Here is a 26,712-nt window from a genome sequence, read left to right as displayed (position 1 = left end):
GGGGACGGTTCCGGGGCCTGAACGTCCGATCCGCCGATCCAGACATTCCCCCTTTCGGGATTCCCTGAGGCCCGCATTCGGCCGTTATAGCACCATCCCTATTTTCCCAATCCCAAGGCCAGGCCCACAAACCGCCCCCAGCGACCAGGAAAGAGGGTCGGACGGAGGCGCCGGCCTTTCCGCGGGTGATATGGCTGAGCGCCGGAGCCCGGCGGCGGAGCGGCCCCGGGCGAGGGTTTCGGGACTGGAGACAACAGTCAAAGGGGCCGAATCGGGGAGCTACCCTCGCTGACAGTATTGCCGAAGTCTGCCTGACTATATGGCCTGGGTTATATCACTAGAGTGACCAGAGGGAAAGGAAGAAGACATCTGGTCCCTACTGACCACACCTCCTCAGAACGGAACCCGCAGTCAAGCCAGAGATATCCCATAGAAGAGCAACTTAGAACGTCTGAAGTAGCAGCGGGCGTGAGAGGGCAGAACCAAATTACAGCTTCCAGCTGCCATTTAATGATAATGTCCCTTAGTTGGACATAACTTGCCTTTTACAAAGCCCTTTTCCATGTATGATCTCGTGGAAACCTTCCAATAACCATGTGCACCCTAGCTTGTGTGGGTATTAATAGTATCCCATTTTATAGATAGGAAAATAAAATTGAAACACAGAGTGGCTTCCTCCATCACCCACAGCTCTAAGTAGCAGAGCCCAGATGGGGACACGGCACCGTGACCCAGCTTAAGTTCCACTGCACCGCCCTGGGACTGAGACCCTCAGACATAAATAGGGTGTGACAACAGGGAAGTAAAAACCTGGGCCCCAGTGAGAAGGTGCCTGAGGGTGTACATTTGACAGACAAACAGAGGCGTGAGAGGAAAAGTGATTTTAAAAGTCACAAGTGGTAGAAGAACATTAAATAGGTTTTTTTCTTTGTGGCCTCTTTGTAGCTGCCAGGTGGAGAAACGTGACTCTCCAAGTCCCAGGCAGGGATCCTTGCAGCAGACAGTGGATGTGGCAGTTGGGGTGGCGCTGTCCCTCATGAAGGGCACTGAGAGACGCAGGCCTCCCGATATCATGAGGGTCCCCTCTGCAGCTCTGTAGGTGCCCACTGTGCCTTCTGGAGACTAGGAACTGAAGAATTCCAGGTGGGAGCCCCTAGGCTGTAAAATCAGCCCCTTCCCTCAACACCAGGCCGGGAGGCCAAGCCTGCCTGCTTTCACAGCTCACTGGGAGAACCAGTTTGCCCCACCAGGCCCCACCCGGCCCCACCTGTCTCCCTTGTGGCCTCTGGAGAACCCGCTCCTACCCCAACCCCCACCCCATCCCTTCACTGCTCCTGGAGACACCTCACTGCTGGATATGGGACTTTTGGAGTTCCCCGTCCCAAGGAAATTGGTATTTTAAATAGAGACAACAGGAAGGGAATACTGGAAAGACAAAGAAACGAGTCCATAGGGCAGATGTTGAGTTCCCACGCATTGACACCAGCACCCCAGGTGCTCATGACCAACCCCACCTGTGCCTCCACTCGAAGCACATCAACACTGACCTGCTCTCCAGCCCCTGCTGTCACCTGCCAGAGCTCCCAGTGTTCATCTCCTCTGCAGACCATAAGAGAAATGGGGACACTTGGTGAAGACCATGTTTTTCAAAAGCAAAATCAATAATATGCCTGAGGATGTCTCCCATATTTTTAGCAGCATTTTCTAGGTAAGCTGAACCAAAATAGAAAGGAAAAGAACACAGCTAGGGGATGGGGGTGGACACAGACACAGGCAATTCCACCTCAAACCTGCCGTGTCTCAGCGGGGAAGCCGAGGCCCAAAGGGCTCCCAGAGGCCTCCATTCTCTGCTCTGCCACTGTGGTTTGAGCTTAAGCACTTCACTTCTGTAGTTTCGTGCACACACACCACCCTCCTGTCTCCCCCAAGGTTCCCCATCACCCCATTCTTAGGGGCTGCGGTGAGCACGATGGAGTGCCAATATGGAAACACCCTGCAAACACAGCCCTGCTTCAGGCTTCCTCATACAGGCAGCGCAGTGGCTGGCACAGGGATCACCACTATCCTGACAGGTCCATGTGGCAGCTGGACTCTGGACCCTAACAAAGACCTGGAACACCCACAACCAAGGCGTCCTGGAGAACAGCAGACCCGGCTCCCATGTGGGTAGACGCGTAGCTCATGGCTCCTGTAGAGCATGGGTAGATGTGTAGCTCCGGTGAACCCTGTCCCAGACTCTGCACTGTAGTCACTCTGGGGCACAACAGGTGGACACACAGATCACCCCATGGGCCTCCTCAGGGCAACTCCAGACCCTGCTCCCCTCATCCTCCAGTTCCTCCTGTGGGGCTGCGTCCCCAGGGCTTCCTCACTCAGTAGGGCAACCATCTCCCCCTTGAAAAGCCTCTCCCATCTCCCCAGGACTGGACATCAGTCTGAGCTCTTTCTCCAAAGCACCTTATGCCGATCCCAGATTTGGAATTGAGCACACTTTTGTTTTCCCCACCAGGTTATGAACTTCAAAGGGCAGGGACTATTTTAGCATCTCTGTGTGCCACACATCCAGCGTATAGGTCCTCAGTCAATGTCTGTTTCATGAACGTGTGCTCCTCTGCAAGCTACATCTGATAGCTCAGGCTGCGCAGAGAGAAAAGATGGCCCTAAGGGTTTGGAGGAGAAGGAGTGCTGATGCAATGCAAGGAATGAGGAGGTGCAGGCAAAGCTGCCGCCCCAGCCACAACTGTGAGGGCTGAGTGGCTCTGCAGAGACCTGGATGAAGAGGTGAGGCTCAGCATGAGGCCTCATCTGCTCCAAAGTTCTCTTTCCTTGGAATTAAAACCCAGTATGTGACCTATGACATCAATTCAAACCCTTAAACTTGCAGCAGGCCTGCTTCACACTGGGGATGGTTAATTCTTTATGTGGGTTAAGCTAAACAAGGGAAAACCCTTTTTTCCCTTTCCATGGGCACAATTGCTCTGCAAGTAACCACTCTAGTTTATTAAAACAACAATAGCTACCATTTATTGAGTGATTGCTGTGTGTCAGGCACTATACCCCATGCTTTACATAAGTTACTTGCCCAAGGACCTATGGTTTAAATGACAAAACCAGAATTGAACCCCAGAACTATCTGGCTCTCACCTAGGTGGTGAGCCGAGGGGAGAAGGTGAAGGGAAAAGAAACAATGTTTCTAGTTTCTTATCAATAGGAGTGTCATCCTATCATCCCTGGGGCTGTACTGCCCAGTAGCTACCTGGGGCTATTTAAATTAATTAAAATTGAATAAAGTTCAGTTCCTCAGCCACACCAGCCACATTTAAATTCTCAATAGCCATATGTGGCTAGTGGCTATGGTCTGGACAGCACAGAAATAGAGCGCTGTCATCATCACGAAAAGTTCTCTGTTGAACAGCCTGTTTAGGACACCTCCTCCAAACCCAGTCAACCCGAAAGGCTGTTCTCTTTTTAGCCTAAGGGATAACTTAAGGGAGTCCCCCTCTCACTGCCCCTGCCACAATCCAGGAAGAACAGTGATAGTGAGAACATGCTATTTTTGGCCCCAATACTCCTCCTCCTGCCTAAAGGCCAAAGATATTTCTTTATCAAATTAAAACCACTTAAAAATAATAACAAAAGGTTTCAGGAGCATCCCCCACTCCCACCAGTTTCCCTTTGCCAAGTCCCTGAGGGGCCTGTGCTATTGCTTGGCTGAGCGGCCGCCTCTGGTCACTGCAGTCTACCCTCTGTCAGGCAGCTCCCCTGGGGCTGGGCGGTGGGACACCAGACCCTCTCAATGAGGCTGACCGCCTTACCGGACAACTTGAAGCGCCTGTCCCTTGCCAAAAAACAACCATTTTCCGAGAACCTACATCATTTTTCCTAGCTCCAGACTTGCTCCTAACAAAGAAATACAAGGATGACGTAGGCAGTTCCAGAAGCCCCAACATCACGAAGCTCACCTGGCTCCACGTGCCAGCCACTGCACTGCCTGGACGAAGCAGCGTGGCTGCGTTTGCAGGATGTTTCCACATCTGTGACCACGTGGCCACAGAGCCCCACTGCAGACCTGCACTTACCTGGCCTTGGACAGGATACAAACCTCTGCACTTACCTGGCCATAGACCTGATCTAAATCCTTTTAAGTCTTGATTTGTTTACTCATGGTTGTTTTCTGTTCCCTTGGCAACCACCTTAATCTCAGCATGCTCCAGAGTATTTTGGATTGTAACCCACTAGGATAACAAATCTGACCGTCTTGTCTTGGACTTAATGACAATGCCTCTTCCCAAATATCCTGTGACCCAGGTTTATCATTTTAAAATGAAAGAGAATGAAAACTGAGGACAGTACCACCCCATCCTTGCAGAAGGCTGCAGTGTGACAGCAGAAGCAGCTTGGGCTAACAGGAGGCCTGGGATCTGCTGTCAATTTGCAACAGGACCTGGTGGACAGGTCACACTATCCCCCACCCCCACCCTCCTTTCCCATGTATTACTGCCCTGCCTGACTCATGGTACGATTAAATGAGATAATGAATTAGAAAACCTTGCTAAGAGAGCTGGGGCTGGGAACATTTTTTAAAGAGTTGAACATATAGATGGTCCCAAGTCCTGTGCTTATCAAAATGATTTTCCACGAAGGTCCTTGAGCTCTTCAAGGGTAGGGGCTGTCATGGGCAGCATCCCAGAATGATGCCTGGCACACAGCAGGCTTGTTTAGTGAATGAATGCTGTGAAGTCCCGGCCTGGTCAGTGAGTCATACACCTCAGTCATTCTTTGCCTGAGGGATTTGACCCTGTCCCCTTTGTGACCCAAAGCACCCATTTGTGGGAGGTTCAGTCACCTGGGATCAGCGAGCAGGCATTCTCATGAACTGGTGCTGGAGAAAAAAGCTGCAATTAGGCCTCATTTTTTTAACCCCAAGTCCTATCAGCAAAGCTATTTGACTGATTTGATCATTAAACAAGCCACTTATGGAAAATAACACATTCTGTTGTAAAGATGCTCCTGCAGGACTGATCTCGTCAGCATCTGCTCACATGCGCCCTCGGGCACCTGATTCACAGGGACCCAGTGTTTCCACAGATCTGGCCTTGCAGGCAGTGTTTCTGTAACCCAGGAATGAAAGACGGGACTCAGTGAGGCCTGAAGTGGGTGCGCTTGCTCAACGTCATTTCAGAATTTGGCAAGTGACAGAGAGAAAAAAGCAGATGACTCCTGAACCTCCCCACTGGTTAAAGCAGGGTTTGATGAGCTGCAAGGCAGTCAGGCGCTCCCTGGGGCAGCGCAGGGTGGAAGGGGAGTTCCAGGAGAGAGGCAGGACGTTAGAGTCAGGGGAGCCCCTAGGGCTGGTGTCAGGTGGAGGGTGCCCAGGAAAACCCTTCTGGTTTGGTTTCCCGTGGTCCTAAGTGCTGAATGCTCAAGCAGGTGGTAGCAACCCTGGCATACAACACCCCGTGTGATTTCACACTGCATGGTTTGTGATCAAAGAACTGCTCGGGGATGGAGCAGCCCTGGCTGAGTGCTAACCATCATCGGCACTGTTACCCTGGTAAGCCATAACAGTCAGGGCGGCCCTCCTGGTCCACCCATCGCCTTCGTATGTCCTTCCGTAGATCTACAACTGGAGTTGTTTCTAAATATAGAGGATTAAAGAACAGTGACCAGAAGCCAGGCTGAACCATGGCAGCTCCCAGAATGTAACACTTCCCTGCATACAGAGAAGGATCTGAGCTGTGAGAAGTGGGCAGGTGTACTTCTTCCTTCCCCAGAGCCATGCTGGGGTCGTTTCTTCCTCCTACCTCCCAGCTAACCCAACCCTGGCACCCCAACACCCATCACCACCCTCTCCAATTCCCTCCTCTCCTCTGGGAAGATACCATCTGCAGTCACAGCCTGGGCTGGAGCCCTGGGCTCTTCTGTCAGCACCAGGGACTCAGCCAACCCTGCTTTGGAAGGGTGTAAGGGGTGACCTCTTGGGGCAGGAGGCCGAGGAGGGTATGTGGGAAGAGACACTAAACTGACTTGGAGAGGGGAAGAAGGAAAACACCCCCGGCAAGATCTGGGAACGGGGAGTGCTGTGCTCCTAGCCTCGGGCAGATGGATCTCTGAGCACACACAGACCTGGGCTTCAGCTTCAGCGAGGGTGGTTCAGAAAGGCAAGTGAGACCATGTGGAATATTCCATCCATTTTCTCTTCTGCAACACCAGACTGATAAGGATCCAAGCCAGTCAAGTCAGCCAGCCCACTTCAGACATGCCCCAGACAGGAGTGGGAGCAGCGTGTCTGGCTCTCTCCTGCACAGTTACCTCCTCAGGTAGCCAAGCCTCAGCAGAGCCCACCCGGCTCATGCCTGCCTGACCATCACACGCATATCAGTTCTAGAGTCGGGCCCAACCAAACACACACCTTGGGCGGGGGGGGGCAGGGAGGGATGGAGAAGGACATAAAACCACTCACTCCTTCCAAAAATATTTATTGGATTCCTACGACGTGCCAGCTCTGGCCCTGGTGCTGGGAATATGCTTTGCTCTCCCTCGTCATAGCCTCTGGCTTCCATCCTTGGTATCACCGAGTCTTGGCAACTCTCCTACAGGGGCAGCCCCTGGCCATTCTGAAGCGTGGGCAGGACCGGCTGGTGCAGCAGCTGACTAGTCCAGACCTAAGCCACTTCACACCAGGAGACTCTCCCAGCGTCCCCAACAGGCCCCTCACTCGCTGCTTGAAGCCTGGGGTGCAACCTCTGAAGAGAGTGGTCACATCCGGGCCAGCGGTGGGGAACTCGGATCTTCCCTCCTCCTCCCTCAACCCACACTGGGACCTTTCCCAGCACCCTCTTGGGCCCTTCTAGAACTATTCTCAGCCCTTCAGAGCCTTGAGGAATCTACCGGTCCCGCTGTGGGGAGTTCTAAGAGCCAGCAATCCTGGCCACACCCACTCCCCACACACACCCCGCAAACATCCCCCGCACCACCACGGGTCAGCTGAGGTCCCGTCCACTAGCGCGCCTCCTCCTTGGGGCTGCACGCAGGGGCCGCGCGATGTACACGCTGGTGCTTGAGCAGGTGCTGCTTCTGGCTGAAGCCGCGGCCGCAGGCGGGACACAGGTAGGGCCGCTCGCCTGTGTGGTTGCGCCGGTGCCGCGTCAGATTGGGCTTCTGGCTGAAGCGGCGGCCGCAGTCGGGGCACGGGTAGGGCCGCTCGCCAGTGTGGATGCGCTGGTGGATGGTGAGCGCCGACCACCACGAGAAGCTCTTGCCGCACTCGTTGCAGATGAACTGGCGCGGCTCGCCAGGCCCGGCGAGGCCCGTGCGTCCCCGGCCCCACAGCGCGTCCCGGGCCCCCGGGGACCGTTGGGAGCTCCGTGGCCGCGTGGCCAAGCCTGGGATGGCCTCGGCCTGCAGCTGGTCGCCCGGTTCCCCGGCCGGAACGGCGGGCTCAGCGGCAGCGTGGGCGCGCTGGTGGGCGCGCAGTGCGGCGCGGCTGCGGCAGCTTTTACCACAGCTGGGGCAGGGCGCGGCCTGGGCGCCGGGCAGGTGCGTGCGCAGGTGCTTGAGCAGGTGCTGCTTCTGGCGGAAGCCGCGGCCGCAGTGTGGGCAGGGGTGCGGGCGCTCGCCCGTGTGGTTGCGCAGGTGCCTTGTCAGGTTGGGCTTCTGGCTGAAGCGGCGGCCGCACTCGGGGCACGCGTAGGGCCGCTCTCCAGTGTGGATGCGCTGGTGGATGTTCAGCGACGACCACCAGGTGAAGCTCTTGCCACACTCGTTGCAGATGAACTGGCGCGGCTCGCCCGGCCCCGAGGGGCCGGAGACCGAGGTCCGGGACCCAGGCTGGCCCCACCAGCCCTGGCAGAGCCCCAGCCAGGCCCACTCGGGGCGCCCCCTCGGCGGCCCCGGCCGCAGGCGACAGGCCCTGCGCGCCGCCGCGTCCCGAAGCAGCTCGTGCAGGCCGGCGCGGGAGCCCTGGCGGTCCCTGGCGTGCGCGCGCTGGTGGATGCGGAGGCCCACCTGGTGACGGAAGCAACGCTCGCACTCGGGGCACGAGTGGGTGGCGGGCCGGGAGTGGGTCTTCTGGTGCTTCAGCAGGTGCTGCTTCTGGCTGAAGCGCCGCGCGCACTCGGGGCAGCAGAAGGGTCGCTCGCCAGTGTGGTGCCGCTGGTGGCGCGCCAGGTTCGGCTTCTGGCTGAAGCTCTTGCCGCACTTGCCGCAGAGGTACGGCTTCTCCCCGGTGTGGGTGCGCTGGTGGATCTTCAGGGACGACCACCAGCTGAACCTCTTCCCGCAGTCCAGGCACACAAAGTGACCCTCGCCGGCGGAAAGCGAGGGGCTCAGGGGACCGGAGGCTGACCCGGGAGCCCGGCCTGCCAGCCCCGCATCATGCTCAGTGGGAGGGGCCCACCTTGGACTCCCAGACTCCTCCTGTGCCCCCAGGGCTCGAGGCCGCCCCATGGTCTGGCGTGGCGGGAGGCCCGGGTGCTGCTGGAAGATGTTCTCCTTGTCCTTCTCCGCAAGCATGACCTGCGGTGCCAGTGTCTGCAGCAGCCGCTCCGGCTTCTCCTGCTTGACCTTCATCACCAGCCCAGCTCCTGCCAGAGGCAAGCAGGAGACAGGAGGGAAAAAGGTCACTGCTGCTCCGCTAGGTGGGATGGAGAGAAGGAGCGAGAGAGAGGGAAGGGGTGTGGGAGGGCAGAGAAGGGCTGAAAAGAGAGCACGAGAAAAGGCAGAAGGGAAAGATTTTAAAACGAGCAGAAGAAAACAGGGGCAAGAGAAGAAAAAAGAGTAAGGAAGGCAGAAAGGACAACAAGGGCAGGTTAAGATATAGAAAGGAGTGAAGGAGAAAAATACAAGAAAGGAATCCTAAGTGAATCACTCGGGTGCCCAGGCCACAGGATCCCTGAGACACCGGCTGCTCTACCTTCTCCACCCTGAGGCCCAGGAGATGCAGAGAAGGTTAAAGAAACCAATCCAGTGAAATCTGCTGACCCAAGGGGCAAGGAGAAAGTGGCCAAGCTGCAAAACATACCATTCTTTTTCTAAGAGGATCCATGTGCTGGAAGCTTTCTAAGCAAAGGCATGCCCAGTCCTCAGTGGTCAAGGAGACCAAACCCTGGGTCACTGCATCACTGTCTACACTGGCAGGACCCCTGCTCCAAGGCAGAAGCCATGGTGGGGGAACACTTCACCTGCTGGGACCTTGGCTGTCTGGCAATTCATCTTCCTTCAACAAAACCAAGAACAAGAAAGTAGGCCAGAAAGACCTCAGCATCCAAAAGAGGTGTCGCCTTGCCTTTGTGTTAAACCTAATCCACTTTGCTCTTGAGGGTCCCACACCCACTGCTCCCAGCTCACATCTTGGGCCATACACAAGTCCACAGAGGCAGTTTGTTTTCCTAGCTCAGAATAAGAAGCCGTAAGGAAACCGTTTGCCACAGACACTAAAGAATGCATACTGTGTGATTCCATTTATGTGAAGAGGAGAAGCCGGCAAAATGACACCAAGAGTTAGAAGTCAGGATAACGCCCTATTACAGAGGCGCTGTGGGTGGAAGGCAGCATGGACTCCGAGGTTCTGGCAATGTTCTCCATTGATGTGGGTGCTAGTTACAGGGGAATGTGTGCTGTATAAGAATTTATAGAGCTTGTGATCTACGCACCTTTCCAAAAAGGTTTACATGTAATAAAAACTAGGTGGAATAAAACAGCTGTGAACAAAGAAAAGAGAAAAATCTTAAACAGATGTCAGTGTTACAAAGACAACAAAATAACCCCAAAGGAGGTAGAAGAACAGCATTAATAAAGATAAAAACAGATTATAGATAAGGGACATGTAGCTGCAAAAAGGATTCTGAAAATCCCCACATACTATATATGGACTTTATATAAATAAATTTGAAAATCTATATAAAATAGAAGATTTTGCAAGAAAATGTAAATTAAAACTGACCCAAGAGTGGGTAGAAAATCTGACGACATAAACGAGTAAAAGAGCCTGAGAAGAACATCTCAGTCTACCTCAAAAATGGATAACAGGCTCTGTAACTGTATAAACAGGTGCTGCTAAAGCCTCAAGGGAAGGACCATGTCCACCTTATATAAACGACTACAATGAATAGGAGCAAAGGGAAAGAGAAATCTACAAGGTTAGCATAACTCTAGTATCAACCTAAGACAAGAATGGAGGTGGGCAAAAGGTTTATCATTTTTGAACATAGACACAAACATTAGCAAAGCAAGTTCAGTGGTATTAAAATAATAACATACCCTAACCTTGCTGAGATTTTCCCCAGGAAAGCAAACATGGCCCAATATAATTTATAACGTTACCTTATTAAAAGTGAAAAAACTCCCAATAGATGTGAAAAAGTCATATGATAAAATTGAGCATTATTTCTGGAGGGAAGGTTTGAAGGAGGGAGAAGGTAGAGGAGGAGGAAGATGAGAGGGAGGGAGGAGGGGAGGAGAGAGAGAGAGGGAGGGAGAGAGAGAGAGAGAGAGAGAGAGAGAGAGAGAGAGAGAGAGAGAAGAAAGCTCCTAGCAAACTAAGAATAGAGGAAACTAAGTTGACAAAGAATCAAAGAATGTACTCTAGAAATTACAGCAAACATTATAACCAAAGGCAAAAGATTAGAAGCCCATTACAGTTAGCAACAAAATGCAATGCTCACCATCCCTGAAATCAGTTGGCTGTCCTTGAGGAACTAGCCAAGGCAGAGGGGAAAACAAAGAGAAACGCATCAACATTGGAAAGGAGAGGAAACTGCCATTTGCTTATGATTATTAACAACCTGGAATGTGCAAGGGAATCCACTGAGAAATAGAAATAAGAGTTCAGCAAGATTGCCTGGTACAAAACCATACAAAAATCACTTTTTAAAAAATGGCAACACAAGTAACTAGGAATATACCTAATAAACGTGCAAAACTTATATAAAGAAAACTTTTAAACTTTACTAAAGAGATAAAGAAAACTAAATAAAAGGAGCAATATATCATATTCTTAGATGAGGAGCCAAGATGTTCTTCACTCTGAAATAATGTTTAAATTCAGTGTCATCCTATTTAAGTAAATTGTAACATTTATCATCTATACAAATTGCCCAGAAAATCCTAAAAATGAACAAAGAAGACTTTGGCTTATATGACATTAAAAGCAAAAATGCTACCACCCTACACGTATGAATGGCTAGAATTGAATAGAATAGAATGAATGGCTGGGCACGGTGACTCATGTGTGTAATCCCAGCACTTCGGGAGGCCGAGGCGGGTGGATCACCTGAGGTCAGGAATTCAAGACCAACCTGGCCAACATGGTGAAACCCCATCTCTACTAAAAATACAAAAAATCAGCCAGGGGTGGTGGCAGGCACCTGTAATCCCAGCTACTCAGAAGGCCGAGGCAGGAGAATCACTTGAACCTGGCAGCAAGCTGAGATCACACCATTGCTCTACAGCCTGGGCAACAAGAGCAAAACTCTGTCTCAAAAAAAATAAAAATCAAATGAAATAAATGAGAGTGGCTAGAATCCAGATCACTGGCATGTGCATACAGTGAGGCTGAGCAGCAACAGGGGCTCTTTCCTTCCTGGTGGAAATGCAAAGTGCTGCCACCACTCTGGAAGGCAGTTCAGCAGTTTCTTACAAAGCTAAATACAGGCTTACCATCCAATCCAGCAGTCGCTTTCCTAGGTATTTACCCAAAAGAGCTGAAAACCTCTGTCCATACAAAAAACGACACATGGATTTTTATAGCTTTATTCCTAACTGCCAGAACTTGGCAGTAACCACAATGTCCTTCAGTGGGTGAATGGATAACTCCGCATAATGGAATATTAGTCAACAATAAAAAGAAAGAAGCTGTGAAGTCAAAAAAGCCATGGAGGTACCCTACATGCAAACTTCTAGGTGAAAAACACCAACGTAAAAGGCTACACACTGTATGACTCCAAATAGATGACATTCTGGAAAGGGCAAAATTATAGACAGAATTGAAAAACCAGTGGTAGCCCGGGGTTGGAGGGTAGGGAGAGATGAACAGGTGGAGCACAGGGGACTTGGGGGGCAGTGAAATATTCTGTATGATACCGTAATAGTGATACAGGACATTATGCCTTTGTCAAAACCCATGGTAAGGTACAAGACCAAGAGAGAACCCTACTGTCAATTATAGACTTCAGGTAATAAAAATATGTCTATATTGGTTCATCAGTTATAATAAATGTACCACACGAATGCAAAATGTTAATAACAGGAGAAACTGGAGCTAAGGTATAGGGGAACTCTACTTTCTTCACAATTTTTCTGTAACGCTAAAACTGCTCTAAAATATAAAGTCTAGGTTAGACACAGTGGCTCTTGCCTGTAATCCCAGCACTTTGGGAGGCTAAGGCAAGAGGATTGCCTAAGCGCAGGAGTTGAAGACCAGCCTAGGCAACAGAGTAACACCTGTCTGTATAAAAAATTTATTAAATTAGCTGGGTGTGGTGGTGCACACCTGTAGTCCCAGCTACTCTGGAGGCTGAGGTGGGAGGACTGCTTGAGTCCAGGAGGCTGAGGCTGCAGTGAGCCCTGATCGTGCCACTGCACTGCGAGAGAGAAAGAGTGAGCGAGTGAGCGAGCGACAGAGAGAGAGAGAGATCCATTTGGGAAAAAAAGAAAATAAAACCCAACTCTTGACTGACACAGTTGTTACTGTTACTGGCATGGCTGTTCCATGGTGGGCCTGGTGACTTAAGGCTGCAAGTCAGATTCCCATCCACAAAAAATAGAAGTAAAAAATGCTAAATACAATCATTACAATAATGTACAGTACACATAATAGATAAATAGGCCAATGGAACAGAATCATTTGACACAAGAGACATTCCAAGTCAATGGAAAAAGGCTATTCATTGACTTAGAACCAACCCTTGGGGAAAATATTTAAGTTAGATTCGTAGTGCAGATTGTTTATAAAAACCAGTTCCAGATGGACTTAAGTGCCAGCTTAAAAAAAGAAAATGGAAGTATTAGAAGAATTAGGAGAATTTGCTTAGAATCCAGAGGTAATTAAAAGCCTTCTTAAACAGGATACAAAAGATAAAAACTAAATTTACAACATCTGTATGACAAAAGATACTATAAACATAAGTCCGATAGAAATGGGAATTTCGGCCAGATGCAGTGGTTCACGCCATTAATCCCAACAATTTGGGAGGCTGAGGTGGGAGAATCACCTGAGGTCAGGAGTTCAAGACCAGCCTGGCCAACATGGTGAAACCCCGTCTCTACTAATAATACAAAAAAATTAGCTGGGTGTGGTGGTGCGTGCCTGCAATCCCAGCTACTCAGGAGGCTTAGGCAGGAAAATCACTTGAACCAGGGAGGCAGAGGTTGCAGTGAGACGATATCGCACCACTGCACTCCAGCCTGGGCAACAAAAGCAAAAACTCTATCTCAAAAAAAAGAAGAAGAAAAAAGAAATGGGAATTTAGGGCAGCATTTTCCCATAGAACTTTCTGCAATAGTGGAAACAGTTTACATCTGAGCTCTTAAGCCACGTGTTTACTGAGCACTTGAAATGTGACTAGTGCAATTAAGAAATGACATTATTAATTGTATTTAAGTTAATTAATTTTTATTTATTTATTTTTGAGACAGAGTTTCCCTCAGTCACCCAGGCTAGAGTGCAATGGCATGATCTTGGCTCACTGCAGCCTCTACTTCTGAGATTCAAGTGATTCTCCTGCCTTAGCCTCCCAAGTAGCTGGGATTACATGTGCCTGCCACCATGCCCAGCTACTTTTTGTATTTTTAGTAGAGATGGGGTTTCACCATGTTGGCCAGGCTGGTCTCAAACTCCTGAGCTCAGGTGATCCACCCAACTCGGCCTCTCAAAGTGCTGGGATTTCAGGCGTGAGCCACCGCGCCTGGCCATACTTAAGTTAATTTAAACCTAAACTTAAACTAGAAGAGTTCTATATGGCTAGGCCATGTGCTGGACAATGCAAGTCCAGGAAAAGATATGTGCAGATATAGAACAGACAAACGCTTAGTATCCAGACTATAAAACAGACTCCTATACATGATAAAAAGAAGTTCAACCCCACTAGTCATCAACAAAATGCAAACTAAAAGTGTAGCATCTTTCAACCCCTCATACCAACAAAAATTTAAAAAATCAATAATACCTCTACTTTACAATATGCGTGGACACGACACAGAAGAACTAGTATACACATGGGTATTCTGAGAGCACAAACTGAGGCAGAATTTGTGGAGGACAATCTGACAGTGTTTATTAAAATTAGAAGTGTGGAGAGCCTTCTGGACCTTTCCAGCCAGCAATGCCATCCCACGTGTTCACCTAAGAAATACTGACACACGAGCGTAAAGAGGAATGTCCAGGAATAGTCACTGAAGCGTTCTTTGTAATTAGCAAACAATGAAAAATAACTTAAGTACCCTAAAAAATAGTTCCCTTCATAATATGGAATACTATGCATCAACTAAAAAGAATGGAAAAGAACTGTGTATGCCAATATGAAAAGATTCTCAAAACATTTTAAGAGAAAGCAAAAAACAAGTTGAAAAACCGTATGAATCATCTGATTGAATTCATAAAAAATTAAACCATATGTCTCTACAAATACACACAGGGATGATGCAGGATGAGTCACACCAATCTGAGACTGGTGGCTGTGCTGCGTCCATCAGGTGGCTGATGGCTGGCTCCCCCCCTCAGCCCTCTCCAGCCAGAAAGATGACTGTGGGCCAGAAAGCCTCAGAATGCCAGGACAGTGCCGTCACATCCATCTGCCAAAGGACCCCTGGCAGACGTAAATGACTGGGTTGGATGAGGTGCTAAGCCCAGCAGCATCCCTGGAGGCCCTGGAGCTGAGGTGGAGTGTGCTGGGGCTCCAGCAGCCCCAGGCACACTCCCGAGGAGAGTCCCGAAATAATGGCACCGCTCCTCAGTCATCATAAAAAGAATCATGTTTTAGGTTTTAATGGTTCAGATAAAATTAAAAGGTACAAAGCACAGATTATTGCTTAATGAGTACAGTTTCCCAGGTGATGAAAATGTTCTGGAAATAGATGGCGGTGAAGGCTACACAACACTGAATGTACTGATGCCACTGAACCATACACTTAAAAATGGTTACAGTGGTAAATGTCATGCATATTTTGCCACAATAAAACACACACACACACACACACACACACACACACACACACACACACACAAATAAAAATTAAAAGTTGCTTAAAAGGGGAAAGCTGTCAATTGTCTGAAAAACGGGGTCCTCCAAATGAGTGGTTCCTTCATTCTGGCCACAGGCCAGTCCCCACATGCCTCCGTGTCTCCAGGAGTCTAGGCTAGTGTTTTTCAAACTCTTCCCTAAAACCACAGGGTTCCCCAGAAGCTGCCATAGAGAGGAGAGAGGGCCCCAGCTGACTCCACAGCTCACATCAACCAGAGCAACCTCACAGTGACTCAGGATCCCAGGTACGAGTCTATCTAGGGAAAGGGCCTTCTATAACACGCTGCACTCTAAGTTCCAATGGAATTTCGAAAACACACATGCAGCTAGGGTGCTGCTGTCATGCACCTGGCTCCTCAGACAGGCATGCAGGTGCATGGCTAGGCTCCCTGAGGGTCTGTGTCCACATACCACACTGCCACGCTTTGCACTTGCGGCCACGTTTCTCTTTTACCCCACTGCCTGATTTTTGTCTCAGTCTTGAGTCTCCTGACATGATATTCCTGGGAGGGGAGGCGGTTCTTCCCACAGGGACAATGAGGCAGGGGCCCTGAGGTCTATGGGGCAATTCCCTTGGGAGTGGAGAGGGAGGTAAAGAAACCCGAGTCACACTGTGCCGAAGGGCAGGGCTCCCAACGGTGCCCGGTGTGCTCTGGACTCAACCCTGCCGAGGGGCCTAGAGTCCTTCTGCAGCTGGGCCACACACCACTGCAGCCAGGCCACACGCCACATGCGACAGGGCACGCCAGAAAGCTCTGCAAGTGCTACTCACAGACGCCAGGGGCTGCTCCACCTCAGGCACAGGGATGCTGGGCAGGGGCTCCAGTCAAAAGCACGTGACTGTGCGGGGAAATTTTCCACTGGCAGCATGTATTTCATCATAACCAGCTCTAAGCAGCTTAGCCAATAAGGACCCTGAACTCTGAGTGACCTCCAGGAAACATAAATGGACTGAACTGAAGACACTGTCCTGACTGATGAGCCACAGCTTTGTTCCAACTGTCCTACCTAGAGTGCTAGCTTTCCATGCCTAATTAGTATAACCCCACAAACTCCCTGTTCTAGCATGTAAATAACACCTCAATTTCTACAAGGCATGGGTGCACATGTGTCCCCTTGCCAGGCAAGTTAATGGACCAGGCTTTGTCATTTTTTGAGCTCCCATAGCCTCTGTCATTGTTCCATTCTTTCACATGGCTGTCCAAGCCCTGGTCCCCACCCTGAAATTCTGCATCAATGGGATGTACTAGCTACTGGCAGAGGGCACTGGCTTGCGCCTGGCTTCAGAAAAGATAAGGGCACGCGACCTCAGCGGAGGAGACCCTGGCTCCCTGCCACCTCTCTCTTCTCTCTTACCTGTGCGGTCACCAGCCAGGCCACCCTCCATCCCTGGAGGCCTCCCAGCATCAGCACCGGCTGTGTCCTTTTCCTGTCATCTGTCGGAAAGAGAAGCAGAAGAAAGAGAATGGGCCTGTGGGACAAGGACAAAACTCAGGGTCCCCAGCCCCCCTCCCATCCCATAAAGCACTCTCTTTTCCAAAGAGCTTTTCTATCCATAGCCACATTCGACGTGGGCAGGGGCTCTTTCATTGTACACACACCTGCTGAGAAAGTAAAAGAGCCCTAATTCCCATTTTACGAAAGAGGAAACTGAGACCATGAAGGACCCCTGATGTGCCCAGGGTCATGGAGGTGATGAATGGCAGAGCTGGACAAAATCCCAGGTCTTCTATCACCCACACCAGAGCCCAAACCCTCAACATCCGCAGGGCAGCATGTGATGGACGCCACACCTGAGAAGCAGGAGCCTGGAGTAAGGTTAGAGATATGTCTGCAACTGACCACGAGGAATGCACCTGGAAGGCAGAACAGCCCTACACGTTTCCTCAGTCACCAGCCCCCTCTTTCAAAGTCCCCATCCATGTTCAAGCACAAACCCCTCCGGGGAGCTTCGGGGCCAGCCATCTCCATACAAGAACACACATGGTCAACTGGGCATTGCAGAGCCCACGCCCAGTTCGCTGATCTAGGATTCATCTTTTTTTTTTTTTTTTTTTTTTTTTGAGAAGGATTCTTGCTCTGTCTCCCAGGCTGCAGTGCAGTGGCAAGATCTCGGCTCACTGCAAGCTCTGCCTCCCAGGTTCACACCATTCTCCTGCCTCAGCCTCCCGAGTAGCTGGGACCCCGCCACCACACCCAGCTAATTTTTTGTATTTTTAGCAGAGATGGGGTTTCACCGTGTTAGCCAGGATGGTCTCGATCTCCTGACCTTGTGGTCCGCCCACCCTGGCCTCCCAAAGTGCTAGGATTACAGGCATGAGCCACTGCACCTGGCCTTCTTTTTTTTTTTTTATGCCCAAGTCTTCTGAGCATTTCCTGAATGGCTCACTCTGTGCCTGGAACATGACAAGATAGACAACACTGTTGTGTGGATGCCCCAGGCCTTTGCCTGGCTGTCCCCTCACCCTAGATCCCCACCTGGCTGGCCCCCTCACTTCTATCAGCTCCCAGCTTAAATGTCCCCTTCTCAGAGCAGGCGTCCCTTGTGCCTTTTTTGTTTTTTATTTTTGAGATGGAGTCTCCCTCTGTTGCCCAAGCTAGAGTGTAGTAGCCCAATCTCAGCTCACTACAATCTCCACTTCCTGGGTTCAAGTGATTCTCCTGCCTCGGCTTCCCAAGTAGCTGGGATTATAGGTGTGCACCACCACGCCCAGCTAATTTTTGTATTTTTAGTAGAGACAGGGTTTCACCATATTGGCCAGGCTGGTCTCGAACTCCTGACCTTGTGATCCACCCACCTTGGCCTCCCAAAGTGCTGGGATTACAGGCATGAGCCACCATGCCGGCCCCTGGCGCTTCTATATACAGTCACCAGCCTAACTCCACCTCCCGTTTCCTCTCTAACATTTTTGCCACCTGAAGTCATCTTAACTTGTCTGTTCCCCACCACACCAAGGCCAGGAGCTCTTCATGCTTGCCACTGGATCCTCAGGGCCCAGAGCAGAGGGCACACGGAGGGCCTGTAACAAACGCAGGTGGCAGGAATGTGCTGCTCCACCTGGCCAGGAGCTGTGCTGCCTGAAGACTCATCTCCTCCTCGCTGGGGGTGCGCCTCTCCTAAGGACAGGGATGTGGTCCCGTGCGCCTGTACCCCCTAGCAGAGCAAAGACGTGGCTGCCCCACGGAGATGCACAGCTCATCCTTCCTGCTGCCTCAAGGGAGGGGCTCTTCCAGATTTCAGTCAGCCCTTCCTCCCAGGCACCTGGTTCGGTCACCCTCACAGAAACACCCACCCAGGCCCCAAGAGCCTCGCAGAGACCCAGCCTACCTCTCCCAGGTCCCCTTCAGAGCCCAGACACTGGGGGCACACACCCAGAGTGGGAATCTGGACCCTGACAAGAGACATGGGGGGAAGGGTGAATATGAATCTAGAAAATGCAGAAAGTCATTTTCCCTTGTGCAAAGAGAGGAAGAGACACCCCCTTCTTCAAGAGCAGTTTAGAAACTTCTAATTAATAAGCTCTATCTCTGTCTTTTTGAGATGTATGTGAATTTTTTTTATTTTTTATTTTTGTAGTAAATGCTCCTCAAGTAGAAATAAATCTTTTTAAAAGTTAAATAAGGCTGGGTGCAGTGGTTCATGCCTGTAAACCCAGCACTTTGGCAGGCTGAGGTGAGTAGATCACCTGAGGTCAGGAGTTTGAGACAAGTCTGGCCAACGTGGGGAAACCCTGTCTCTATTAAAAATATAAAACTTAGCTGGGCGTAGTGACACATGCCTGTAATCCCAGCTACTCGGGAAGCTGAGTCAGGAACATTGTTTGAACTCAGGAGGCAGAGGTTGCAGTGAGCTGAGATTGTGACAGAGGGAGACTCTGTCTCAAAATAAAAGCTAAATAAGCCTTCTGACAACATTACAACCCAGGACTGTCTTTCCCAAGGTCCTGGGGGCCATTTCTTTGAAATTTAAAGATCAAGGAAGACACTACCGCTGCCTCCCAGTCTCCATGGGAGGGTAGGAGCCTAACTTCAGCAGGCGCCTGGCTCCAAATCACAAACCTATCTCCTGTCATAAAAATATGAGAACTTTATTTTTGCTGTGGGTAAAGGCAATTAGCTAACACAGATGGTCACTCCAATTACCACGTGAATTTAGGATGACCTGCGTGTGACAAATGGTAATGTCCAGTCCTCTTGCTGGAGGGCTGGTGGCTGTTTACCCTGAGAACATGTCTATAACGGGCTGCACGTGCTGGCTATATGCAGGCTGAGAGCTCCCGTCTTTGCAGTCACTCAGGCGATTGCCTGTGGTGCACACCACATTCTGGTTTCACGCACATTCAATCTTTTAAAAACTGTTTTTCTCTTCTACTTTTGCAAAGAGCTTTTCTGGGTTGGCAAAAGATTTTGTTTTTACTTCTATTTCCCCTACAGGGGTCTGTAAGCATGCCTACTATGGTTTCTTACAGACACTCGAACCTGCTTGTGGTGGAGAGAAAAGGTGAGCAGTGGGGAAGGGGGCTGGAGGAGCCCCTGGTGGGGCTCTGATGGGTGCTGGGGGCTCCTCCCTCCCATGCCACCCTCCTCCCTCAGGGCCACTCTGTGAGCTTCTGCACGCCACATCTTGGGAAACCTCTCACCAACTGGACCTAACATCTACCTAAAGAGGCGCAAAGGGGCTAGTGGACAGAGAAGCCACCACGGTAAGGGGAACTCAGACTGAGGAGGGCAGAGCCCAAGCTAGAAATTCAGGAGGACAGAAGGATGGGCCTGGGTCTACACAGAGTGAGACCCCCAAGGCAAATCAAAGACAGTCCTACTTCACCCACCCTGCCTCCCAAGAGGTATTAGGACCTAACAGCCACTCCGGGTAGTAGCAGGCCTTCCACTGTCCAGGACCTCTCAGACCAGCTCCTGCCTCAAGCCTCAGTGCCTCTGCCTCGGGCCATACCAGGGCTCGAGGGGAAGCAGCTTGTGGCTTACATAAGAACAGAAGTGGAGACAGAAGGAAGAGGACCCAAGAGGAAGAAGTGAGAAATTCAAGGGGGAAACACAGAGGACAGGAATGAGGGGAGGCCAAGTCTTTGGGGACCCGCCTCTACCTGTGTGTTCAGGTGGGCTATGTCTGGGAAACGGCCCAGCAGGTGTCCTACAGACAAAATCCAGGAAAGCCCTCCATGTGACACGTTCTAGGCTGGCCAGACACCACATGTCTCCACCCTAAGCTTCTCTCCTATTCTGCCTTTCGCTCTGCTCTGCGCATGGCAGGCCCCTCCTAACCCACCATCCTGACACGTCCTCGGCCACCGGAGACACCCAGGAGCCAGGTGAGCAGGCTGCCCAGCAAAGCCCCCCAGCTGGAAGACAGGCATCAAGGGCCAGACGCGCCATCTGCCACCAGTGCCCACACACAGTCTTCGAAGGCCGCTTCGTCTATCGCACAAGGGACCCTGGAACCCTACCGTACCACCTTTCCTCTCTGCTGCCCCTCGGGCTCTGAGGGGAGCAGGACACACAGAGGCCCCCTTCCCACATCTGGCTCTGGCCCGGCCCTCCCTGCACTGGGTCAGGCTGCAGTTCAGTAAGAGCCCGACAGTGGGCAGGCCTCAGCCTGGGCCCAGCTGCCATGACAACTGAGGACCAACCACACAAAGAGGGGATTGAGCTAGCAGCAGGTGGAGAGGCCCAGGGCAGGGGGAGGCAACAAAGGAGCTTTGGTTGTGGCAGAGACTTGGGGGAGGGGAGGCCAGACAGCAGCTGGGGGAGGAGAAAGGCCACAGGCCAGAAAGAGGCAAGGTCGTCCCGTCGCCGCCCCTGGACCCTCCCACCAGCCCAGCACAGCTCTCACAGCCTCAGCGCCCCAGGTCGGGCAGTCAGAAGCAGACCATGCCGCAGGTATCATCTGCTGCCAGTGGAGCGGGAGCAGGATCCACCACCAGTCGCTAAGGCTTTGGGGGGTGGGGGTAGCTCCCCAAACCCCAGCCAAAGGCCCAGTATCAGGCCCTTCTCAGCCCTGAGGTCCCAGCAGGTCCTCACTTGCTGGGCACTGCTCAGCTGGTCTTCTGTAGGAGACCCCCACAGAAACTGGCCTCCCCAGTCCCAGCCCATGCCCAGCCGATGCCTCCCTGCCCATGCTGCCCCGTTCTATGGCCTCGTCCTTCCCAACTCCACCTGGTCCCCAGAGCCTCCCTGCCCTCTCGCCCAGCCCATTCCTGCTGTGTCCTCACCTAGTTCTCTCTCCCTGTGAGACCCCCTCACTCAAGTCAGCCCCAGGGAATGGGGGCTTGCTGCCATGCCTGCACATCCTTCACATGTAGAAGGTGTGTAATGTGTATTCAATGAATGAAAGAATGAGTGAATGAAACAATGGAGGACTCAAGAGCTGGCTCCTCAGGCTCCAGTCTTCTGTCACTATCAAGAAATCCCTCAGGACCAGGAAATGGTATTCTCTGCCTGATTTCAGTTAATAGCAGATGGTTTTAATTTAAATATATGACCAAAGGGACATGAGAAACTGATGTAAACCACACACAAACATACCCAGATACAATCATATCTAAATACAGCTAAGTAAACAAAAGTTCAAAGACACAAAACTACATGAGAACACCTGCAAAACTGTCTATGCAAATAGAGAATGTGAGATATTTTTTTAAACTCACAGATACACCTACAGATCCACAGACACACAAATGTGCCACTGTGAACCAGGTCAGCACAAATCATTGCACAGCACAGCTACAAACACAGAAATGCAAAGTCACCCATGACACAAGTATCCTTGTACACCCATGGCCATCCTATCACACCCACTTGTTCCAAGGGAAAGAACTCAGAGAGGTAGAAACAAAAGCAACATACCCTCATTGAGCCAGGAGGCTGGGGCCGTGAGTCACCATTGGATGACCTGTGCTGGGGTGGGATAGGTCAGCAGGAGCTGCAGCTGGCTGGAGAGACGTTACAGCAAGACAGAAAGCCCTAGAGACAATGAGCCTGTGTCCAGCAAGCCTGGTGCAGCCTGAGATCCTCCAGGGGCTGGCCTGTGGGCTCTGGCCCAAGGGGATGCAACGGGTCCTCTCCTCTTCAGTCAGCTTTGGGTGACCCTGAGCCGCCACCTGGCTGGCTCCTCAGCCCTAGTCTCCCCCTCGAAGCCCACTGCCTGAGGCTGGCAGGGATGTCCTTCTCAAGGCCACCCTTCCTGGTCCCTCCCCTCAGGACCCCATGTCTTAATCAGGAGTCCCAAGTCCCAGCCCACCCATCACTGAGCCACTGCTAGTCCCTGGCCAGTCATTGTAGCGCTTTGAGCTCAGGTTCCTGATGGCACAGGTGAATGGAAATACCTGCTCTCTGAGTTTGGGAGGAGCACCACAGGGCAGCAAGCCTGAGCTGGATGCACCGGGCAGTGTCTGTACAAGCCTCTCTGCCAGTGTCCCCGCTGCTGCTCACTCTTCCTAAGCCATTACTCCTTCCAGCCACTTGGGAATCTCAGAGGCCCTCAGCGCCACACAGGAGCCTCCACACTCCACCCCGCAGGAGGAAGAGGGTTTGCCATGGCTGTGGTTGTGGCACTGTCTGTAAAGCTCTCCACTTACCAGGGCAGTTCTGCATGCCCCTCCCAGAGGTCCCAGCCCAAACCAGGTGGGCATCCCCTCCCCCACCTAGAGGCCTCCATCCCCACATCCAGCATCAGCCTCCCACCACAACTCCCCTGTCCCACCCCCCATGACCCACCCTGCTCCTCTCCAACTTCCCAGATGCCACTCAGCACAAGGCCACCCCCACTGTGACCACTCTCCCAGCCCTGACCCTTCCCCTCTTTCTACTCCACCATCTTCAGACCTCAGTCTCTCAAACACCCCAGTCCTCAATCTGGGGAGGAAACAGAGGAGGGGAGCCAGGGGAAAGGGCAGGCCGCCATCCCACCCAAAGAGCAGGCCATAGTGGAAAAGGCCGTTGAAAGGCTCCAGACAGGCACTGAGATTGGGTTTGCTTCTGGTTAGCCACATGATCCCAGGCAAACCACTTTCCTTCTCTGGGCCTCAGTTTCCCCACCTAAAAATGGAAATAACACTTGCTCGTGGTATAGAATTGTTATATCGAGCGGGGCGGGGGCGGAGCGGAGGGATGGCAGGATGTGAACGGTGTGAGAGGACTCTCAGAGACATTCCCAAGGTGCAAGACAAATTCGATTTAGGTCATTGCTGTTGCCATCACCCACTCCCCATTCAGGGTTGTAAGAACTGTATTGTACCTCAGGGTATGAACAGCCAGCCAGATTTCATGGCTTTAGTTTGCTCCTGTCAACATTCCCAGGAGACCTGATCTGCATGCAGCCAGGTCACTTGCCTTATCCACTATGCCTGCCCACCTCCCAGAGGTCCCCAATTCGACCCCAGCCATGAGGTACCTCCTTCCAAGACTTCCTTCACCGGCCAGAGGTAAACACCCTTGCTGGAACTGTCCTACCCACACCTCCCCTGCCCCACACCCCTGGCCCCCTCCTCCTCAGCCACCTCCCTTCAGAGGCAAGAGCTGCACTTAACATTCCTCGGCCCCAAGTCTAATACTCAGGAACCTGTCAGGGACTGGATCTGAGCTGAAGGTCGAGGACAAACCCAGCTGCTAACAATCTCTGAACAGGTGTCACATTTTAATTAATAAACACATTTCCATCCCTTGCTGCATTCAAAGGACCTCAGAAAAGGAAAGTGAGATGGAGCAGGGACCCCTTCAGGCACCTGCTGCGCCCTCCAATCATGAAAATAAAGGAAAATCTTGAGTTCTTTCCAGTGAAATTCCAGGCACCGAGCTGGTCCTGAGAAGTAAATGTGCAAACTGATAAGAAGGTAATCGTAGCTAAAACAACAGCAAGGAAGTTCGACCACACGAGACGTGTGGTTGCCTATACAAACTAAAGGTAACATCTTAGCGTATGTCCCTGAGTTGTTTTTCAGAAACCCAGACCCCCGCCAAATGGACTTGCTGGCACGCACATCTCAGATAAGGGGGAACTGAGAATTCAACTCTGCTCATCTTTCCCCATTGCACTCCAACATGCCCCATCCTCTCATGGCTCTTGAACTCACCGTGTCCTGGCACCCTGTGACCAACGTTGGAAGGCCTTGCTCAATTCTCCCCTTCCCAGTCCAGATTAGGGATCGCTTTGACCAGGAAGCCTTTTTAGACACACCAGGCTCAGCCAGGAGCCCCTTCTCTGTTTAACCTGTGCACCCAGGACCATCTACTTGGAGTCATCATCATCATCAATATTTTGTTAGTCTGCACAAGACTACATGCATCTTAACACAGGGTCCTTCTCTCTCCCCTGCACCCAGTACAGGCCCCACACACAGTAATCCATTAATAAAAACTGTCACAAGGGAACACTTAAAGAAATTTCAGTACAAAACAGATTTGAAGCAAGGAAGCATGAAACCTTCAGCCTGAAAGGAAACAACTGCCATCTAATCTCTTCATTTTACAGATGAACATGGGAACAGTTGGCTGTGAAGCCTTGGACTGTCGTCCACCTCCAGCCTCTGGGGCTCTGACCACACCCAGCCCCAGTTCAGATCGTCTTGATCAAAAGGCTGAAGGAGGCCCCATCTCCACACCTTCCACATGTAGATAGATATCCTCAACGTTCTTCACAGAGGGGATGCCCGCACCCACCCCACCGAATTCGCGGCTGCTGTGCCCATCTTCCTGGAGAGGAGTTCTCCGCCACACCCGACACCACACCCTTCCAACTTCTGCGGTGCTTCCCTCTCACTTATCTCCACCCCCAATCCTTATCCCCGCTCGTTTAATCACACATTTATTGAGCACCTACTATGTGTCTGTCACTCTGCAGCGAGCACTGGGGTTCCCGCCCCCAGAAGCTGATCTATCAGGGAGACGGCCAGGAACCGGGAACTCGGAACAACGGGACAGCCCAGGAGGGGCCGCTCGCGGGCGACCCTCTACTAGCCACCGCGTCCTCCCTCCGTCCTCACTAGCCTCCCTCCCGACCTCGCTGCCCTGGCCTGGGGCCCTCCCCACCCTCGGCCGCGCCCCTTTCCCCTCGGCTGTGTGGGGGCAGGGAAAACGCTTGAGACCCGGGGCTCGGGGGACGCGCGGGCTCGGAGGACGCGCGGGTCTCGGGGCACCCCAGGTCCCCGCCCCATCACTCCGCCCCAGCCCGAGCCGGGCGGAGGCAGCACAGGAGGAGCGGGGCCGGGCGCTGGTCCATCCCTCGCACCGCCCCTCCCCGCCCGAAATGCAGAGGGACTCGGAGGGAGGCGACGGGGAAATAAATACCTTTGACTTTGTGGCTAAGGTTAACGGGAACTGCCACCCCGAGGGCGACTTGGGCACCGGGCTCCCGGCCCTGGCCATTCCCGGGGCAGGCGGGGCGGGTACGGGTGTCTGATTGGCTGGCGGGGCTGGCCATCCCCGGGGCCGCCCAGCCACCCCATTGGCTGCGCCGCTCAGATGACCCGGCAGGCCCTATCGGAGCAGCCCGCGGGGCGGCCCCTTTGTTCTCTGGAGCCAATAGCCGAGGGGAGAGGGCTGACCTCGCCCCCAGCGGGCCCCCAAGGCCCGGGCGCGGTGAACGCGCTAGCAGCCGGCCGCTGGGCCGCGGGCAGGAGATCTGGGGAGGTCGGGCCTCGGATGGCCGGCGGCGTCCTGGCACCCCTGCCAGGCCCGGAGTCAGACTGCGACCCCGTTGTAACGCCTGAACTCAGCGCACGTTCGCCGAGCGCCTCAGCGCACCGGACGCTGTTTCCCCCTGCTAGGGACCCATCAGGACCCGGACAGAAACCCCGGCTGAGGCTGTGGCTGCCCTCAAGCCGCGACAGCCCCACCGTAGGGTGTGATAACTTCTAGGGTTCACTACGAGGGACCTTAGAAATCATTATACTCGATATTTTCGTTTTCTGTTTCGGGAATGTGGTCTCGCTCTGTCCCCAGTGGCGCGATCATGGCTCAGTGCAGTCTCGAACCCGTGGCTAAACCCATCCTCCCGCCCTAATTTTTTAAATTTTTTGTAGAGACGGTGGTCTCGCCATGTTGCCCAGGCTGGTCTCGAACTCTTGGGTTTAAGTGACCCTGCGGCCTCGGCCTCCCAAAGTGCTGATATTACAGGCCCGCGCTTGGCCCAATCCCTTTGTTTTCTAGCTGAGGAACCGCTCTGAGGTTACGTTACTAGATCGGGTTACTAGGTAGGGCTCCCATGAGCGGAATCCTTTCAGCCCAGCTGCCAACCCGGTCCAGACTGCCAGACCTTCAGCGAAGAGTATCTTCTCAACTCCCCACCCCATTGTAAGGAAATTCCTCACACTTCTCCCTCAAAGGGGGCGCAGCTGGATCAACTCCTACTGGCTGGATTCTCTCCGGAGCTGCTAGAAGCTGCCTCTGGGGCGTGAGGTAGATACAGACAGAAGCTGGGCCTCTGAGACTCTACAAACGGTTGCTGTTGGGCAGGCGGACC

General features: G+C 52.3%; 1 protein-coding gene across 3 annotated transcripts; it reads right to left on the bottom strand.

Annotated features, from left to right (window-relative positions):
* Positions 1–6,459: 6,459 nt before the first annotated feature.
* Positions 6,460–25,635, bottom strand: ZNF775 (zinc finger protein 775). 3 transcript variants are annotated; one of them, XM_030931948.1, is made up of 3 exons: positions 25,539–25,635; positions 16,596–16,675; positions 6,460–8,585 (listed from the first exon to the last, which is right to left on the bottom strand). In XM_030931948.1, the coding sequence occupies exons 2-3, from the start codon at positions 16,624–16,626 to the stop codon at positions 7,003–7,005; spliced, it is 1,614 nt and encodes a 537-aa protein (XP_030787808.1). In that variant the 5' UTR covers positions 16,627–16,675; positions 25,539–25,635; the 3' UTR covers positions 6,460–7,002. The 3 variants fall into 3 exon arrangements, with proteins under 3 accessions (XP_030787808.1, XP_030787810.1, XP_030787809.1); XM_030931950.1 differs by lacking the exon at positions 25,539–25,635 and adding an exon at positions 25,072–25,513; XM_030931949.1 differs by lacking the exon at positions 25,539–25,635 and adding an exon at positions 22,101–22,410.
* Between the last annotated feature and the right edge of the window lie 1,077 nt (positions 25,636–26,712).

Source organism: Rhinopithecus roxellana, chromosome 6 (genome assembly GCF_007565055.1).
Source record: "Rhinopithecus roxellana isolate Shanxi Qingling chromosome 6, ASM756505v1, whole genome shotgun sequence".
Lineage (NCBI taxonomy): Eukaryota > Metazoa > Chordata > Mammalia > Primates > Cercopithecidae > Rhinopithecus > Rhinopithecus roxellana.
The sequence above is the reverse complement of the archived record's forward strand: the minus strand, read 5'-3'. Positions and strand labels throughout refer to the sequence as shown.

What these genes read in the sequence shown, in the direction of transcription:
- ZNF775 (XM_030931948.1), bottom strand. Translation starts at nt 16,626, where the DNA reads ATGGAGGGTGGCCTGGCTGGTGACCGCACAG. An exon ending in CCTGGCTGGTGACCGCACAG is followed by an intron (nt 8,586 to 16,595) that starts GTAAGAGAGAAG and finishes TGCCTCTGGCAG; the next exon opens with GAGCTGGGCTGGTGATGAAG.